At 46.0% G+C, this 13607-nt stretch overlaps 3 protein-coding genes across 3 annotated transcripts; 2 read left to right on the forward strand and 1 right to left on the reverse strand.

Moving 5' to 3' along the window:
• The first annotated feature begins 7519 nt into the window (after window positions 1-7519).
• Window positions 7520-8860, forward strand: LOC128727727 (stress-activated protein kinase JNK-like). Its single transcript, XM_053821665.1, has 3 exons — window positions 7520-7665; window positions 7736-7865; window positions 7945-8860. The coding sequence occupies exons 1-3, from the start codon at window positions 7520-7522 to the stop codon at window positions 8821-8823; spliced, it is 1155 nt and encodes a 384-aa protein (XP_053677640.1). The 3' UTR covers window positions 8824-8860.
• A 142-nt stretch (window positions 8861-9002) lies between these two features.
• LOC128726106 (cyclin-dependent kinase 1) lies at window positions 9003-10371 on the reverse strand. The gene is made up of 2 exons (XM_053819895.1): window positions 10223-10371; window positions 9003-10152 (listed from the first exon to the last, which is right to left on the reverse strand). The coding sequence occupies exons 1-2, from the start codon at window positions 10369-10371 to the stop codon at window positions 9405-9407; spliced, it is 897 nt and encodes a 298-aa protein (XP_053675870.1). The 3' UTR covers window positions 9003-9404.
• A 1910-nt stretch (window positions 10372-12281) lies between these two features.
• Window positions 12282-13014, forward strand: LOC128726251 (uncharacterized). Its single transcript, XM_053820049.1, has one exon. It carries the CDS (start codon window positions 12291-12293, stop codon window positions 12978-12980), a length of 690 nt encoding a protein of 229 aa, XP_053676024.1. The 5' UTR covers window positions 12282-12290; the 3' UTR covers window positions 12981-13014.
• The last annotated feature ends 593 nt before the right edge of the window (window positions 13015-13607 follow it).

A 13607-nucleotide genomic window follows, 5' to 3' on the forward strand; every position in this document is an offset into this window, starting at 1 on the left:
AAAAGTAAAATTAGAGTGGTGGCATTAGAAAGTACAATGTTACGGTAATAATGATCGCCCAACAACCGTTGAATTTACAGGTTGACAAGGTCTATGCTGTTGTAGGATTTGTTTGGCGCATTATGCTTGATTTTGTTTTCTAATTGTCTTTAGCCTCTCTTGAAATGACTATTTTGGAGCAAAAAAAGGAAGGCGCGAATTTTCTTTGCGTTTTTTGCTATGTTTTTGGGTAGTCAGCTGAAGCCCCAAAAGTCCGACTTTCTGTGTGAGAACTAATTGCAAAATCATAAACAAATCAAAGCTTTTGACGAGTTAACCAGTATATATGACTGAATGAGGTAGACATGAGATTGAGTGTTGTTGAATAATTGGAGGATTCGGAAACATGTTTCCCTTTAGCTTCGTTTGAAAACACACTGCCCTCTATTTGAATTTAAGAAGACTGCAAGCAAAGACAAAAATCAATAGTAAGGAGATGACGCTAAGAATCGCAAACGTTCTTGCAAGCGCTAACATCACGCGATGAAGCACGAAGAAACATGATTTCGTGAATAAGATTTTTGTTGGAGCTTGTTCTATGATATTACCGTTTATGTTGCTTTGCCATTGATGATAATTTTTGCCCTACTGGACAACTACTACGTAAGTTCAGCTCAGTTGGTCCAGAATGGCTGCGTAACTTTGAGTAATAATGTACAAATTTCACACTAGATACAATCGAGCGCAACGTACTTAAACCAAGGCAAATTTAATATTAACATTTGATTCATCATGAACAAACCAATGGCCGCCAATCAAATACAGTCACTTATACTAAAACATTACATTACATAATAAACTGACATACACTATTGAACAGTTACACTGAGATAAACTATACTTCTATAGGATCTGAGCAAGAACAGATACAAAAGAAAGCAGATAAATTATTTGACTGGATGAGGAAGTAAGCAATGTGTTTGATTGATGTTCGTGCAAAAAGCTGAAGGAATGTATTTGTTATTACAACTCATTTGAATCGTCATCGGAAAGCCAGTTAAAATACTTTAGATTCATAAATAATATTATAAATATTGTAGAAGAATATTGTGTAAATAGCAAATGGCTCTACCTTTCCTTAACGCGAAGATCCAACGGAGAACATAAAGCCAATCGGAATCAAACGATCCGGAAAGATCTTCGGGGTAGAAGGCCACAAATAATCAAGCTGCAATATCATAGCCCATAAAAGACTACCGGTGCGACGCGTCGCGCTCTTTTCAAATTGACATTTTTTGTGTACATTTAGTGGTTGTGTCGTCGCATCATTCTACCCGTTCACCCCATAAATTAAATGAGACTCGACCTGGCAAAGGTTGAGCATGTTCTCAAAAAACTAACGCTGTGTATGAGAGTGATTAGATGAAACAAACGTAAATCCAGGATCATATTTTGCTTCGGCGATCAACATGAACACACGACAGTGTACCATTGTTCTTCCCCATAATAAGGATTATGCCGCGAAAGGAATACTAAAAAAGTCCGAGATAAAAACATACAAACTCCTAATAATCGACTAAAATACTAGACCTTCCGTTGTCAAACGCAGCAATGACCCCTTTTTTAAACCTGCCTCTTGAAACTTGCAACTCTATAACATCTAGTTCTAATTAACCGAATAATTAGGTTTCCGAATTTCCTAAGCGAACGCATCCGGCGATAGGGCAATAACGACTGTAAAATAATTAACTGGAAACCCCAACAGAAAAGCACACATGATATACCACCCATTGGCCCCAAAACAAAACCCCAAGATGAGTATCGGTACCGTTAAATACAAATAATTAGCAAATACAGCGCAAAACATCGCCGACGATGCCGGCAACGGATGAGCTAGAACCATGAAAACGAAAGATGGTGACAAACGTAACGTAACGTAACGTGGTGGCAAGTGTGCATCAAGAAATGGTACAGTTTTACGATTCCGCCCTTTTTATAAAAGAGAAAATCACAAGAAGCTAAGGAGGAAAAGATTAAATTTACCCGCTCAGTGATCCACCCTACTCCCCGTTGGGATACCGTGGACACTGTCGATGCGGCGCTATGCTTAGGAATATAACAACAATATGTGAATATAAGTAGACGCTTTCCAAACCTTTAGTAAGCCTTCAAAAGTAATGCAAAAACTCGTGCTCAGAGACGTTCGCAGTGGGCCCGTTTCTTAAATTCCAAATTTTCGTTCCTTCACTCTGCCGCAACGAGATGGGCACGACGAATATATGGTAGCATGACAACATAACACCTAGTGACAATCGCTTCTCTCTTTCGTTCTCTTCCACACTACACTTGACGCCTTGCTGATTACTGGGCGGCTCTTCCAGTGCCGGCAGCATTAGTAGAAAAGATGCGCTGAAACACAATAATATGCAACCTAGCAAGCGCTAGCTTGTAGATGTAAAGAATGGAGATCCATAAACAAATGAAAGTCATAGAATCGATCAGTTTCATCACTCAAAAGTATAACACGTCCACAACCGCGGTAAGATGAGGGATGCTAGCTGCAGATGGGTACGAATATTGGAAAACACATACACACCAATCATAGCTCGATGGAAACGCAAATATAGTTCCAGCAAGAAAAAACACTAAAATATTACAAGCAAACGTAGCGAATAATGTGAACTTACTTACCTCCATTATCATTCCTCAAAGCGAAAGCCATAGAGAGAAGGATGGCGCGGCTTAGGCAAAACCTGCCCCTCTGAATAAAGCAATATTGGTTCTCGGTGCACCGCGCGGTTCTCCGAAGGACATGCTTTCGATGCGGGCATGAGGCAGAGTTTGCAGTGACACTTCCTCAGATATACTTTTATTAGCCCCCTTTGATGAATCGTTGCGTAGGGTTCTAAACATTCTAAAGTGCACGCCGGCAGGCGACGCAGTGGAATGTGAAGTGGAGATCGCATACAAATTCAGGATAGCAATAGAAACGGTTCCGAACAGGCATCACCATGTGTGTCATAAACAGCGATCGTGTCTGTCGATGTCGTTGTGTGCAGGGCAACAGAAATAACACAAGAATGGAGATAGAAGTCGATGAGTGTACGAGAAGCTATGGAACCATAAAAACAAAGAACCCAGTAATGCAACTAGCCCAACTAGTAGCCTCGAGTACGTGCGTTGTGTGCATACTCGTCCACAAAGACTAATTGGCTCTTGGTTTAATGCGCTACCGAGGAGAACAGAATTGAGGAAAAAATTGAGAGAGAAAACATTATTATAGTACACAGATATAAGCGTAATAAATTATTTCGTGAGTGAACCGCAACCCAGACAGCTTAAGGAAAACAAACGTTATGCAAAATGCAAAAGATATTAGGGCTTATGGCAAAGTTCTAGTATCGAACAAACAGCAAAGCATACAAGGCAAACACTCCCTTCCTTCCCCGATCCCCAACACACACCTGTAAATGCAGCATAAACAGCCCTCTCTCAAAAAAAAAGTGCAGAGTGTGTGGTAAAACAAATATTAATGATGATTATAATAATAATGGAAGCGAAGAAAGCAAATTTAAGCCGGAGAGGAAGGTATGTCGCTGCAAAGCGCAGGCACACGTGTGAACAAAGCAAACAACAACTTAAGCACGCATAGGGAGCACTGGATGGTGAAGAGGAAAAAGCTATATGCATGTAAAGCATGATCGCCAAGCCGACCGCTGGAGTAATGAACGATAGGCTAGCAAGGACGATACGAGAAACACAAGATCTGTATCGGCATAACCTAAAAACAACGTTTGTAAAAGTTTGTATCACAGCGCGACGGGAACGAAGCACGAGTAGGAGACGGCGGAACACGGACGGAAAGAGAGCATAATTTGGCGAAAAGGGAAAATTATTCGAATGCACGCGATAAATGAAAATAAATGAATTAATAACTACCAATAAACCAACGCCTGGGTGCGTTTTTCCGCGGCGGTACATTTGAATAGCACAATCCCGTACCGGTGAATCGTCATAAATCCGAAGAAAGCGCGGAACCGTAAATTTAGCACACCAGCGGCTAGCATTCCCGTGCGTTTTTCCAAATATCAAAATTCGTCATCAGTGCGCCGCTTTTGACTGACCCTTCGCGATCCTGCAATTGTGTTCGAATTGCCCTACATCAATCGAAGACGGCCATGAATCATCATCGCGTTGGTCGATCCAGCGTGTACGCGGCACGCGAGAGCCATGACCATGGCAACGAAACATCTCTCCCCTGACGTCACAACTGTAAACATCGACTGCATCTTATCCGGCTTTGGTCATCCGCGGGTCAGTGTAGAGCGGCTTTTGAAAGGTAGACGGCATTACGTAACGGGTATCTCCTGTTGGCGCCTAATTTACGCGAGAGAGCACACGAAGTACGGTTCGCTCGCGAGTGCTTCAACGGTTGTGCGGTTCTCAATTTCTCGCGCCTCTCGACCAGCTGATCGATTGCCCTTACGATAGGCTAGAGCGCGAACGATTTGGGGGCAAATTATCATATACCGGCGCGGCGGGGTTTAATTTTCGATTATAAAAAAAGCACACACACCCGATACCCGTGTGAACCAGTTTGATAGGCAGCGTGAGGTCGGGTTTGATATGAGGAGGATGCTGAGTCATCGAAAGCGCGCGTCTCCAGTGTAGCGCCAGCTTAAAAGGAGTCGCGATAGCTTACCGAACGCGGGTACGAGAGAAGACAAAAAAAAGTTGCTCTAAGGACAACTTTCCACTTAAGATGCGTCTCCTTTCGTGCGTCTTTTCCGGGCTTCGGCGCGGACATTTGGAGACGCCACACTCATAAACCCGCTCCGTATCCTCACCGCAGCTTCTCCCGGACGGTGAGATGAGTCACGCATGCGTGATATCGTTGTTGGCACCAAAAATAAACGACGAAGACCGCCATTCTCGGGATGGAGCGATTATGCTAAAGAAAGCTACTCCTCATCCCGCCAGTCACGGGTGTAATGCGGCGCAGATGTGTGCGCGAATCGAGTGCTTTTGCTGAGCCAAACGCAAGCCCCCAAAAATACGCTGGAAAAACCTGGGTGGGTGTGATTCATGGGTCATCTGAAACGATCCATTCCGATAATGTTGCTATCAAACTACGGCTGCGCGCAGGCATGCAGGCGAAGATGTCGCGCACGTGCGTCCTAAAAATTGTGAGGTATGTTGGACTTGTTTCATTTACCTTCTAGCCCGCAAGCCATCATAAAACAACACTAGCAACCAGATTAGATCAATTCCAGGGACCGCACCTTCGCACCGCACTTTTAAGATAATGAGCCACCATCCACGAGCACAGGATGGCGTCATCAGTGGCCTCCATTTCCGTGTCATTTCCGTGGCGCAAAAGCACGTGCTACTGGTGTTTGTCTTTCGCGCTGGTATTCCCAAGATTGTACCGATCGTGCGCTCCGTCAGCTCGCCAGTCTCGAGGGTGGTCCAAACGATCGAGCCCTCTCGCACATTCCCACACAAGATCAAAGTAAAATTCAATCGAGACGTCATCAACGTTCGGTGCATTGATTTGGTGCACGCTTTCAAAGTGGCGGTTATCGATAGAACTCAAGTAGGTGTGTACGCAATAGTCTAAGCACATTGGACACCCTTTTTGGCGCTTGTTGGGGGTGTTCGTGTTTGCACACAATCGTAGATTCATGCTGGGGCCAGCTACAAGCGGTCGAAGTTCTGCACGGCCACGATACCACGCGCGCTTCATGGAGGGAACCGATGATTCATTTAACAAAAACTTGCCCCAACCCGATCCGGGCCTTTGGCTCTCTCTCTCTCTCACCATCGACTTTGACCGCGCTCCCTCGCTCGCTCAAACCATCTCAGCCATGGGACCCGATGGATGGGGATCGCGTTCGCGTTCCTAGTGAGTGTCGAGTGCTCCAATAGCGCGCGAGAGAACCGGACCATCGACGTTCGAGTGCGGACACCGATCGAGTCGGCAACGGAACGCATGCACACAAGTCTTAAGCATCCCGGCGTCGCGATTGGTCGCATTGAATTTCGCGTCTTCGATCCGTGTGTCCCCGGTTTTAGTTCCGTTTGTGCCTACGCAAATCGTGCCGGATATACGAACGGAATAACCCTCCTCTTCGCGCGGTGTGTTAACTCGATCAGGACGCATTGTGGTGTTATTGTCTTGCTGTGCTCTTGAACAACGGCCACGATCGCGAACGCCAGTGTGAGTGTAGTGTGGCAGCACGATCGCGATCGAGAACGACCGGACGGTTCTTTGTTTATCTTCTCCACGTACCAAAACGCGTGCCAGCGCAGACACGTACACCATACCATCGAGACCATTCCGATGGTCACACGGTGGGGGACGACCGGGAGTGAATTGTGAAATTTAAATACCCAGCCGACCTAGCCGACCCATCCGTCCGCACCCCAGGTGAGCGATCCTTCCACACACACACACACACACACACCAAACACACTCGCCGTGATCGCCGATTAGTCAGCTGGGCCGAATATAAACGCTTGGTCCCGGTCAGACACACGCACGCACGCACGGCGTTTCCTCAATGGTGGCGCTAAAAAAGGCAACTCTACGGAAGCAAGTCGCATTCCGACGAAGTGCTGCACGTATTTCGTCCGTAAAAACTTCACGCAAGTGACGTCGCGATCACCATTCCGCGGAAAGGTGGTGAGTAACGTTGTGAAAAAATCGGCAGACAACGGCCACATCGACGCACGACCTTCCGGAGAAGGCGAGAGTGATCTTCCGGCAGATGAGTGGCATCGATCGTGCAGCCTGAGTGGCACGTGCGCGTACGGATGCGCCTTACCAGGGATGCTGGTCACTCACAGCTGACTCGCGAGCGTTGCCGGTGGCGTTGCTTTTGAACGATGACGTGTTCGAGGTGGGAATCGCACACGCCACATGATTCACGCGATTCTAGCCACAGTAGGACGCTCATCAATTACTCAATGATGGCTCGTTCGCGAGGGTACATTATTTAAGGAAACTCCGTCATCAGTTGGTCGTTTGGCGCGCTTATCGCTACCCCTTCAAAAGAGGGCGCACATCGCGAAAACACCTCAGCCCGGGTCGCTGTACGCGCCGCCCTTGCAGTGTTCGATTTTTGGTGGGCGCACCTTAATGCGCCTTCTAGCGATTTGCTTGTCTCGTGTACCACAATCCTGCCTTACACAATGTTTCATGCTGTGCTCGTAACTATCGCCGCCCGCGAGTCTACGGACTGACTGCTAGTAAGCCCTCAATCCCAGGTGCTGTGGATGAGACTCGTACTAGCGCTAAAAGTCAGCAAACGGTTCCATTAGCCACACCGGAGAAGCCGCAAAGTGTTAATCAAGGGAACAAACAGCATCCGCGCGATTGGGGTGTGGTTTTTCCCTACATTAAACACCCTAATTCTGTGCCACTAAAAGAGCCCTCTGTTTGGTTGGGTTTGGCCAAGACGCCTAAGACGATAGAAAGCGAATGCTAATCATGCTTTTGTTCACTGTTCCCAGCACCATGCAGCAATCAATGGAAACCATGGAAGAGCCCGGATCGGCAGCACAACCTCCGCAAAGTGACACGTCCAGTAACACCAGCTCTAACGATTGTTACTTCGATCTTCCGTCGCGGTTTCCTCTCTCACAGATCATTCCGATTGGCAAAGGTGCGCAAGGAGCCGTGTGGTAAGTCCCTCATAAACCTTCATAGAAGAAACGAAACCTGTGCTCACTTTATCACGCTTTTCCTCTACAGCAGTATCCTGGATGAACGAACAGGACAACGGTTGGCGGTGAAGAAGCTTTTGCAGCCATTTCGAGATGTGACGATCGCAAAACGATCGTACCGTGAAATCACTCTACTGCGCCTTGTCGATCACCCAAATGTAAGTGATGTCTGAGAGGCACATATGCTCCTGAAATGCGGCTTGTCTGATTATGTGATCTCCTTTCGCTTCTCCACAGATCATCAAACTTCTGTACGCCTACACACCACAGGACACGTTGGACACCTTCCGCGACGTGTATCTCTTCACCGAGTTGATGGATGGCAATCTGCGAAGTGTGATCGGAACCAAGCTTGATCATGAGCGTATCTCGTTTCTCCTGTACCAGATGCTGTGTGGTATTAAACACCTGCACGCGGCCGGCATCATCCATCGTGACCTGAAACCCTCAAATATCGTCGTGTGTAGCAACTGCAATCTGAAGATACTTGACTTTGGTTTGGCGCGGAGTGTTGATACCAGCTTCGCTATGACGCAGTATGTCGTGACACGTCACTATCGGGCACCTGAGATCATCCTGAACATGGAGTACGACACCAAGGTGGACATTTGGTCGATCGGTTGCATCATGGCGGAGTTGATTACGGGCAATGTGTTGTTTCCCGGCACTGACCACGTTGACCAGTGGATGCGTATCGTGGAGACGTTAGGAACCCCACGCCCGGAATTCATCGCCCGCACGACACCCGGTGCCCAGCGATACATCAACAGCCAGCCGATAAACCCGGGTCGACCGTTTGAAGAGCTGTTCCCAGATGAAGCGTTCCAGGCGGCCGCATCCACGAGATTTCCACACCTGACGAACGAAGTGGCACGTGATTTGTTGCGCAGGATGCTAGCTTTCGACCCAATGGAGCGAATATCGGTCGATGAGGCACTGCAGCATCCCTACATCCACGTGTGGTACTACGAGGAGGACGTGAACCGCCCGGTTCCGAAGCCATACGATCATTCCATCGACGCGGCGAACCTCAGCGTGGAACAGTGGAAGGCGCTGTTGTTCAAGGAGGTTCAGGACATTCAGAGGACCATGTCGCTGGATGGGACCAACCGATGAGTCGGTGTCGCCACGACGGCGATCCGACCATGGGGCGGCTGGCCCTTCATTTTTCCTTTTTGAGGCTGTTACTTTAACTTAAACTAAGCAAGCAGTAGGTAGATGTGAACGGGAGGGAGAGCAAACGCAGCGAGATGAGAGGTTCACGTTGACTAAAAAATGTTTATTAAATAGCAATTTAGAGTAAGGGGTTTAATAGCGAACGTACATCTAAGACAAGAGAGTGAAAGGCATCCAAACGACGGATGGCGATGTGTATATGTGTTGCTGTGTATGTGCAGGTGTAGCTGTTGAGTCGTGTGCAAGCTACTCCCGGAAGGTCGTTTCGCGAAACGAATATGTACACCCATTCGGAGGGACAAAAAAACACGCAAGGACGCAGAGAAATCCGAAACACACGAAGGATACGTAGGTCAAGTAGAAGCGATCGAGACAGGAGACGCACCGGGAGACGAGAAGAGAGGGTTGGTTATCATACACACAACAGACTAAAGTTCACACAGCATTGTATTGCATGGGACACGAAGGGACACAAGGATGGAAAAGGAAGTAAAGCATTAGCAAGGCAAATACACCTTCTGTTACTCGGTCGGAATAATGCACCGCTCGAAGCCGTCAAAGTATTTGTGTTGCAGGATTTTCTTAGCCGATATGCGCAGAACGGGATCATAGATGAGGCACTTCTGCAGCAGATCGATACCAGCCGAGTCCATGTTTGACACCTGATTCGCGAGATTGTTCTGCGTCCAGCACGGGAACGTGGGTTTGTAATCGGTCAGCGACGTTACACCGGGCCAAATGTCATCGGTGGGTGTGCGCAGGATACGGAACATACGAAACAACTGATCGATCTCTGAGTCACCCTGAAACAGCGGTTTCCGGGTTGCCATTTCGGCAAAAATACACCCAATAGACCACACATCCACCGGGCAGGAATAACGCGGCGAACCAAGCAACACTTCCGGTGCCCGATACCAAAGAGTCACGATTTCGTGGGTGTAGTTACGTACCGGAATGCCGAACGATCGCCCCAACCCAAAATCGGCCACCTTTATCAAGCCATCCTTGTTGATCAACAGATTCTGGGGCTTTAAATCACGATGCAGGACACGCCGTTTGTGACAGAACAGCATCGCGGACGTGATCTGGTACATGTAGCTTCGAACTAGCTCCGAATCGATCATCTTCTCCGCCGGCAGACTGTCCATGTACTTCTTCAGGTCCATCGATAGAAACTCGAAGATCAGATAGAGCCGGTTCTCCTCCATCAGCACATCGTGCAGCGAGACCACGTTTGGGTGCTTCAGCTCTTTCAGCAGCGATATTTCCCTAACGGAACAAGCAACGGAACAGTTTAATCGTTTCTGGTTTTTGCCTCCAAAGGCGCTCTTGGCTTTACCTGATGGCCGTCGAAGGGATGCCTTCGTCCTCTGTCTCCAGTCGAATCTTTTTCATGGCCACAATCTGTCCGGTGATCTTGTTGCGTCCTTTGTACACGACACCGTACGTACCCTCGCCGATCTTTTCGATCTTCTGGAAGTCCTCCATCGCTGGTCAGCTGTGTTGGGGTTTTGGTTAGGGATCGCAAACGGCGTCCGTGTGAATAATAAATGTTCTCTAACTTCCGCGACGATTACGATTGTGTGCGCAGCGAACAAGTTTCACGAAATTAACCAGCCAACTTCGACCTCGGGAGCTGTAAACAAATTCGAGCGCGAATGATAGGCGTTATATTCGTTATGTTTAAAAAGCGGTTGTTACTGCTCGCGCTTGCACGCGCGTTTTGACGTTTATGTTGCCCGAATCAAGCAACCGCGCCGCTTATAGCAGCTAGCTAACGATCGTTTGGACGACAACGGTCATCCCGCAGGGTGTCGCATTAACTCATGTATGTTTTGAGAATTTTTGTGTTTTTTTACCGGTTCTGTATCAGTTAGGAAATTATTTCATATCAAATACATCACAAATGTTACTAATAAACCAAGCAAGTTAGCTGTACTCATCAGTTAAAACCAACAGTATCGTCTGTTTTTTTTAACATCCGAAATCAAAAAAACTGATAACAGGTCGAAAGAAATGCTTCATCTTAGTCAAAACGCTTTGTTTATACTTTTTTGGAAATTATTGGCGTATTTTTAAAATATCACATCGAAAGAAACATACTATCCTTCAAACGATATAATTTTCGGTAAATTTTGCAAAAAAAAAATCACCCATGGAACAAACGAATGTTAATTTGGCGATTTTTCGAAAATTTGAAATCTCCAAAATCGATCCGGTCGACCCCAAAAAACATGTGTCCTCCTAGCTGGTATGTTCTCCTGTTACTTTTGTGTCAAATCTCAAATTTTTAGTCGCCAAAAAATTTGATCCATGAAACATTTCAAAGGAAAAGTTTCAAACTGTTTGCGCTAGTTGCCAATAGATGGCGCTGCTTTGAAAAGTTTCAAAAAGCGAAAACTGCTCGAATTTTGATATTTTTACTAGCGTCATCTATGAGTGAACGTACATTTGAAGTGCTCGAAACGGTTTTTAAATTTTAACGCCTGGGCATATTTTTTCCCGGTTTGAATTTTAAGTTTTGCACAAAAGTAACAGGAGAGCATGCCAGTTAGGAGGACACATGTTTTTTGGGGTCGACCAGATCGGTTTTGGAGATTTCAAATTTTCAAAAAATGGTAAAATCAACATTCGTTTCACACTTTGGTGAACTTTTTAGACAAAAATTGCAGTTTTTCCCGATCAATGCACGGTTAGTTTTTTATGTTTTATTTCGACTCTTTTCTTTCGAATGATGTAGTTTTCGCAACTTTTACTCCAAAACAACCGGAGAGTATTCTGGCTCGGGGAAAAGGCATTTCTTTCGAGGTGATCGATGCAAACCGTAATTATATAAGCCGTTTTCTATTTCTTTCATTTCATTTCGATAAAAAACACTGTTGTTTATTGTGTGGTGCATCGACGAGCGAATGATTTATTATATCAATCATAACAAGGAATATAACGCGTATATTGAATAATTCACAAGGTTTTCTTCGCCGGTGATAAATACTGCTTAAACTAAACGTCACTAACGTCATTTCCATGCAATCAGACGACGATTCGCCAGCTCCCTATCCTTCTCGCTCACTCTCTCTTTCGTTTGCTATCGTTCTATCTCGTTTAGCCGGCTTCCCACAGTATGCAAACGTTTTGTTTACGTTTTCGAAAGCTTGTACTTAGTTTATCGTCTCTTTAATGCCGTAAGGTGCGTGAGTTTTTGATTAAAAATTGTGTTTTAATCGCATTTTTGTAACGTATGACGGGTATGGGAAAAGGTAATGAAATATTTAACGAAGTCGCACCGTGAAAACCTAATCTGTATTCATTTGTTTTCCTTCCTTTTAGTGCTGGCAACGTGATAACAAACTAATCAGCTGTGTTTCGTAGGGTAAAGCACATGTTTTTCTCTCTTCAAACGCAATCGAATGGAAACTCCCGCCTATAAATTTGAACCACAGGACTATGAGCGAGTCTACGAACCCGCGGAGGACTCGTTCCTTTTGCTTGATGCCCTGGAAGACGAGTTGACGGAATTAAGGGCACGTAAACCGCTGTTTTGCGTTGAAATCGGTCCCGGAAGTGGAATACTCATTACGGCGCTCAGTAAATGCTTCCCGGCCGGATCCTGCCACTGCATTGGTGTCGATATTAATCCTGATGCTTGCCGGATGACGTGCAAAACGGCGCAACTGAACCGGACCTCCCTGGACGTGGTAAACATGAATCTGCTCGATGGAGTGCGCTCCGGAAGCATTGATTTGCTCGTGTTTAATCCACCCTACGTTCCAACGGGTTCGACAGCCAGCTCTCTCGAGGAACACATTGAAGAATTCCGATCTCCTGATAGCCAAAGGTTGGTGCATTCGTGGGCCGGTGGAACAGATGGACGAGCTGTCACCGATTTGGTCCTTGCCGATCTAAACCGCATCCTGTCGGCTGATGGAGTGTTCTATTTGCTGCTGCTGAAAGAAAACAAACCGAATGAGGTGTTGGAACGAGTACACAGTGATGGCTTTCAAGGATGTATTCTCAAGGAACGAAGGATTCGTGGAGAACACCTTTACGTGTTGCGAATCCAACGAATAAACTGTCCGTCTCAATCGGATCGACGGTAGCAATTATCGGACGACTGTGATAAGAGATGCTGAATAAATGACCGATGTCGCAGGCCGAAAATCCGCCTTGGGAAAATCCCTTTTTGGGAAGGAAACCCCACACCGGCTTTTTCCTACGTATAGCCTTCATTGATGCTTTTTTTTATTGTTGAATTCAATCGTTTTTGCCATTGAACGAATGTTGTATATATGACCGTCGTATAACTTGTATGTGATTCTCCGCGCTTTTGTTATTTTCGATAAACTCGTTACGCCCGTTTCCCTTCTGCGCGCTTTTCTCCCTCTCCCTTATTTGCTATCATTTTGTTTTTGTGTTTAAATTCATTTCGCGGCCCTTCCAATATACAAATAAAATCTCCATAAAGTAACATCGAACAACAACTTATATCCTTTTTTTATATGCTTACATATACATACAAATACATACATACGGTTCGAAGAGAGGAGTGGTGGGGATAGAAGAGCAGGGCCAGCATAAATGATAATAATAAAGATAATGATATTCGTACTAAAAAAACCACATAAATACTACACAATATCATCTACAGCTTGCGTGGGGGTTTGTCGGTTGTGTGTGTGTGTGTGTGTTTGTGGGAAATGGGGGATCCTGTCCGTGAACACATATGA

Source organism: Anopheles nili, chromosome 3 (assembly GCF_943737925.1).
Source record: "Anopheles nili chromosome 3, idAnoNiliSN_F5_01, whole genome shotgun sequence".
Classification (NCBI taxonomy): Eukaryota; Metazoa; Arthropoda; class Insecta; order Diptera; family Culicidae; genus Anopheles; species Anopheles nili.

What these genes read in the sequence shown, in the direction of transcription:
- LOC128727727 (XM_053821665.1), top strand. Translation starts at nt 7,520, where the DNA reads ATGGAAGAGCCCGGATCGGCAGCACAACCTCCGCAAAGTGACACGTCC. An exon ending in GGTGCGCAAGGAGCCGTGTG is followed by an intron (nt 7,666 to 7,735) that starts GTAAGTCCCTCA and finishes TTTCCTCTACAG; the next exon opens with CAGTATCCTGGATGAACGAA. An exon ending in GCCTTGTCGATCACCCAAAT is followed by an intron (nt 7,866 to 7,944) that starts GTAAGTGATGTC and finishes GCTTCTCCACAG; the next exon opens with ATCATCAAACTTCTGTACGC.
- LOC128726106 (XM_053819895.1), bottom strand. Translation starts at nt 10,371, where the DNA reads ATGGAGGACTTCCAGAAGATCGAAAAGATCGGCGAGGGTACGTACGGT. An exon ending in ATCCCTTCGACGGCCATCAG is followed by an intron (nt 10,153 to 10,222) that starts GTAAAGCCAAGA and finishes TTGTTCCGTTAG; the next exon opens with GGAAATATCGCTGCTGAAAG.
- LOC128726251 (XM_053820049.1), top strand. Translation starts at nt 12,291, where the DNA reads ATGGAAACTCCCGCCTATAAATTTGAACCACAGGACTATGAGCGAGTC.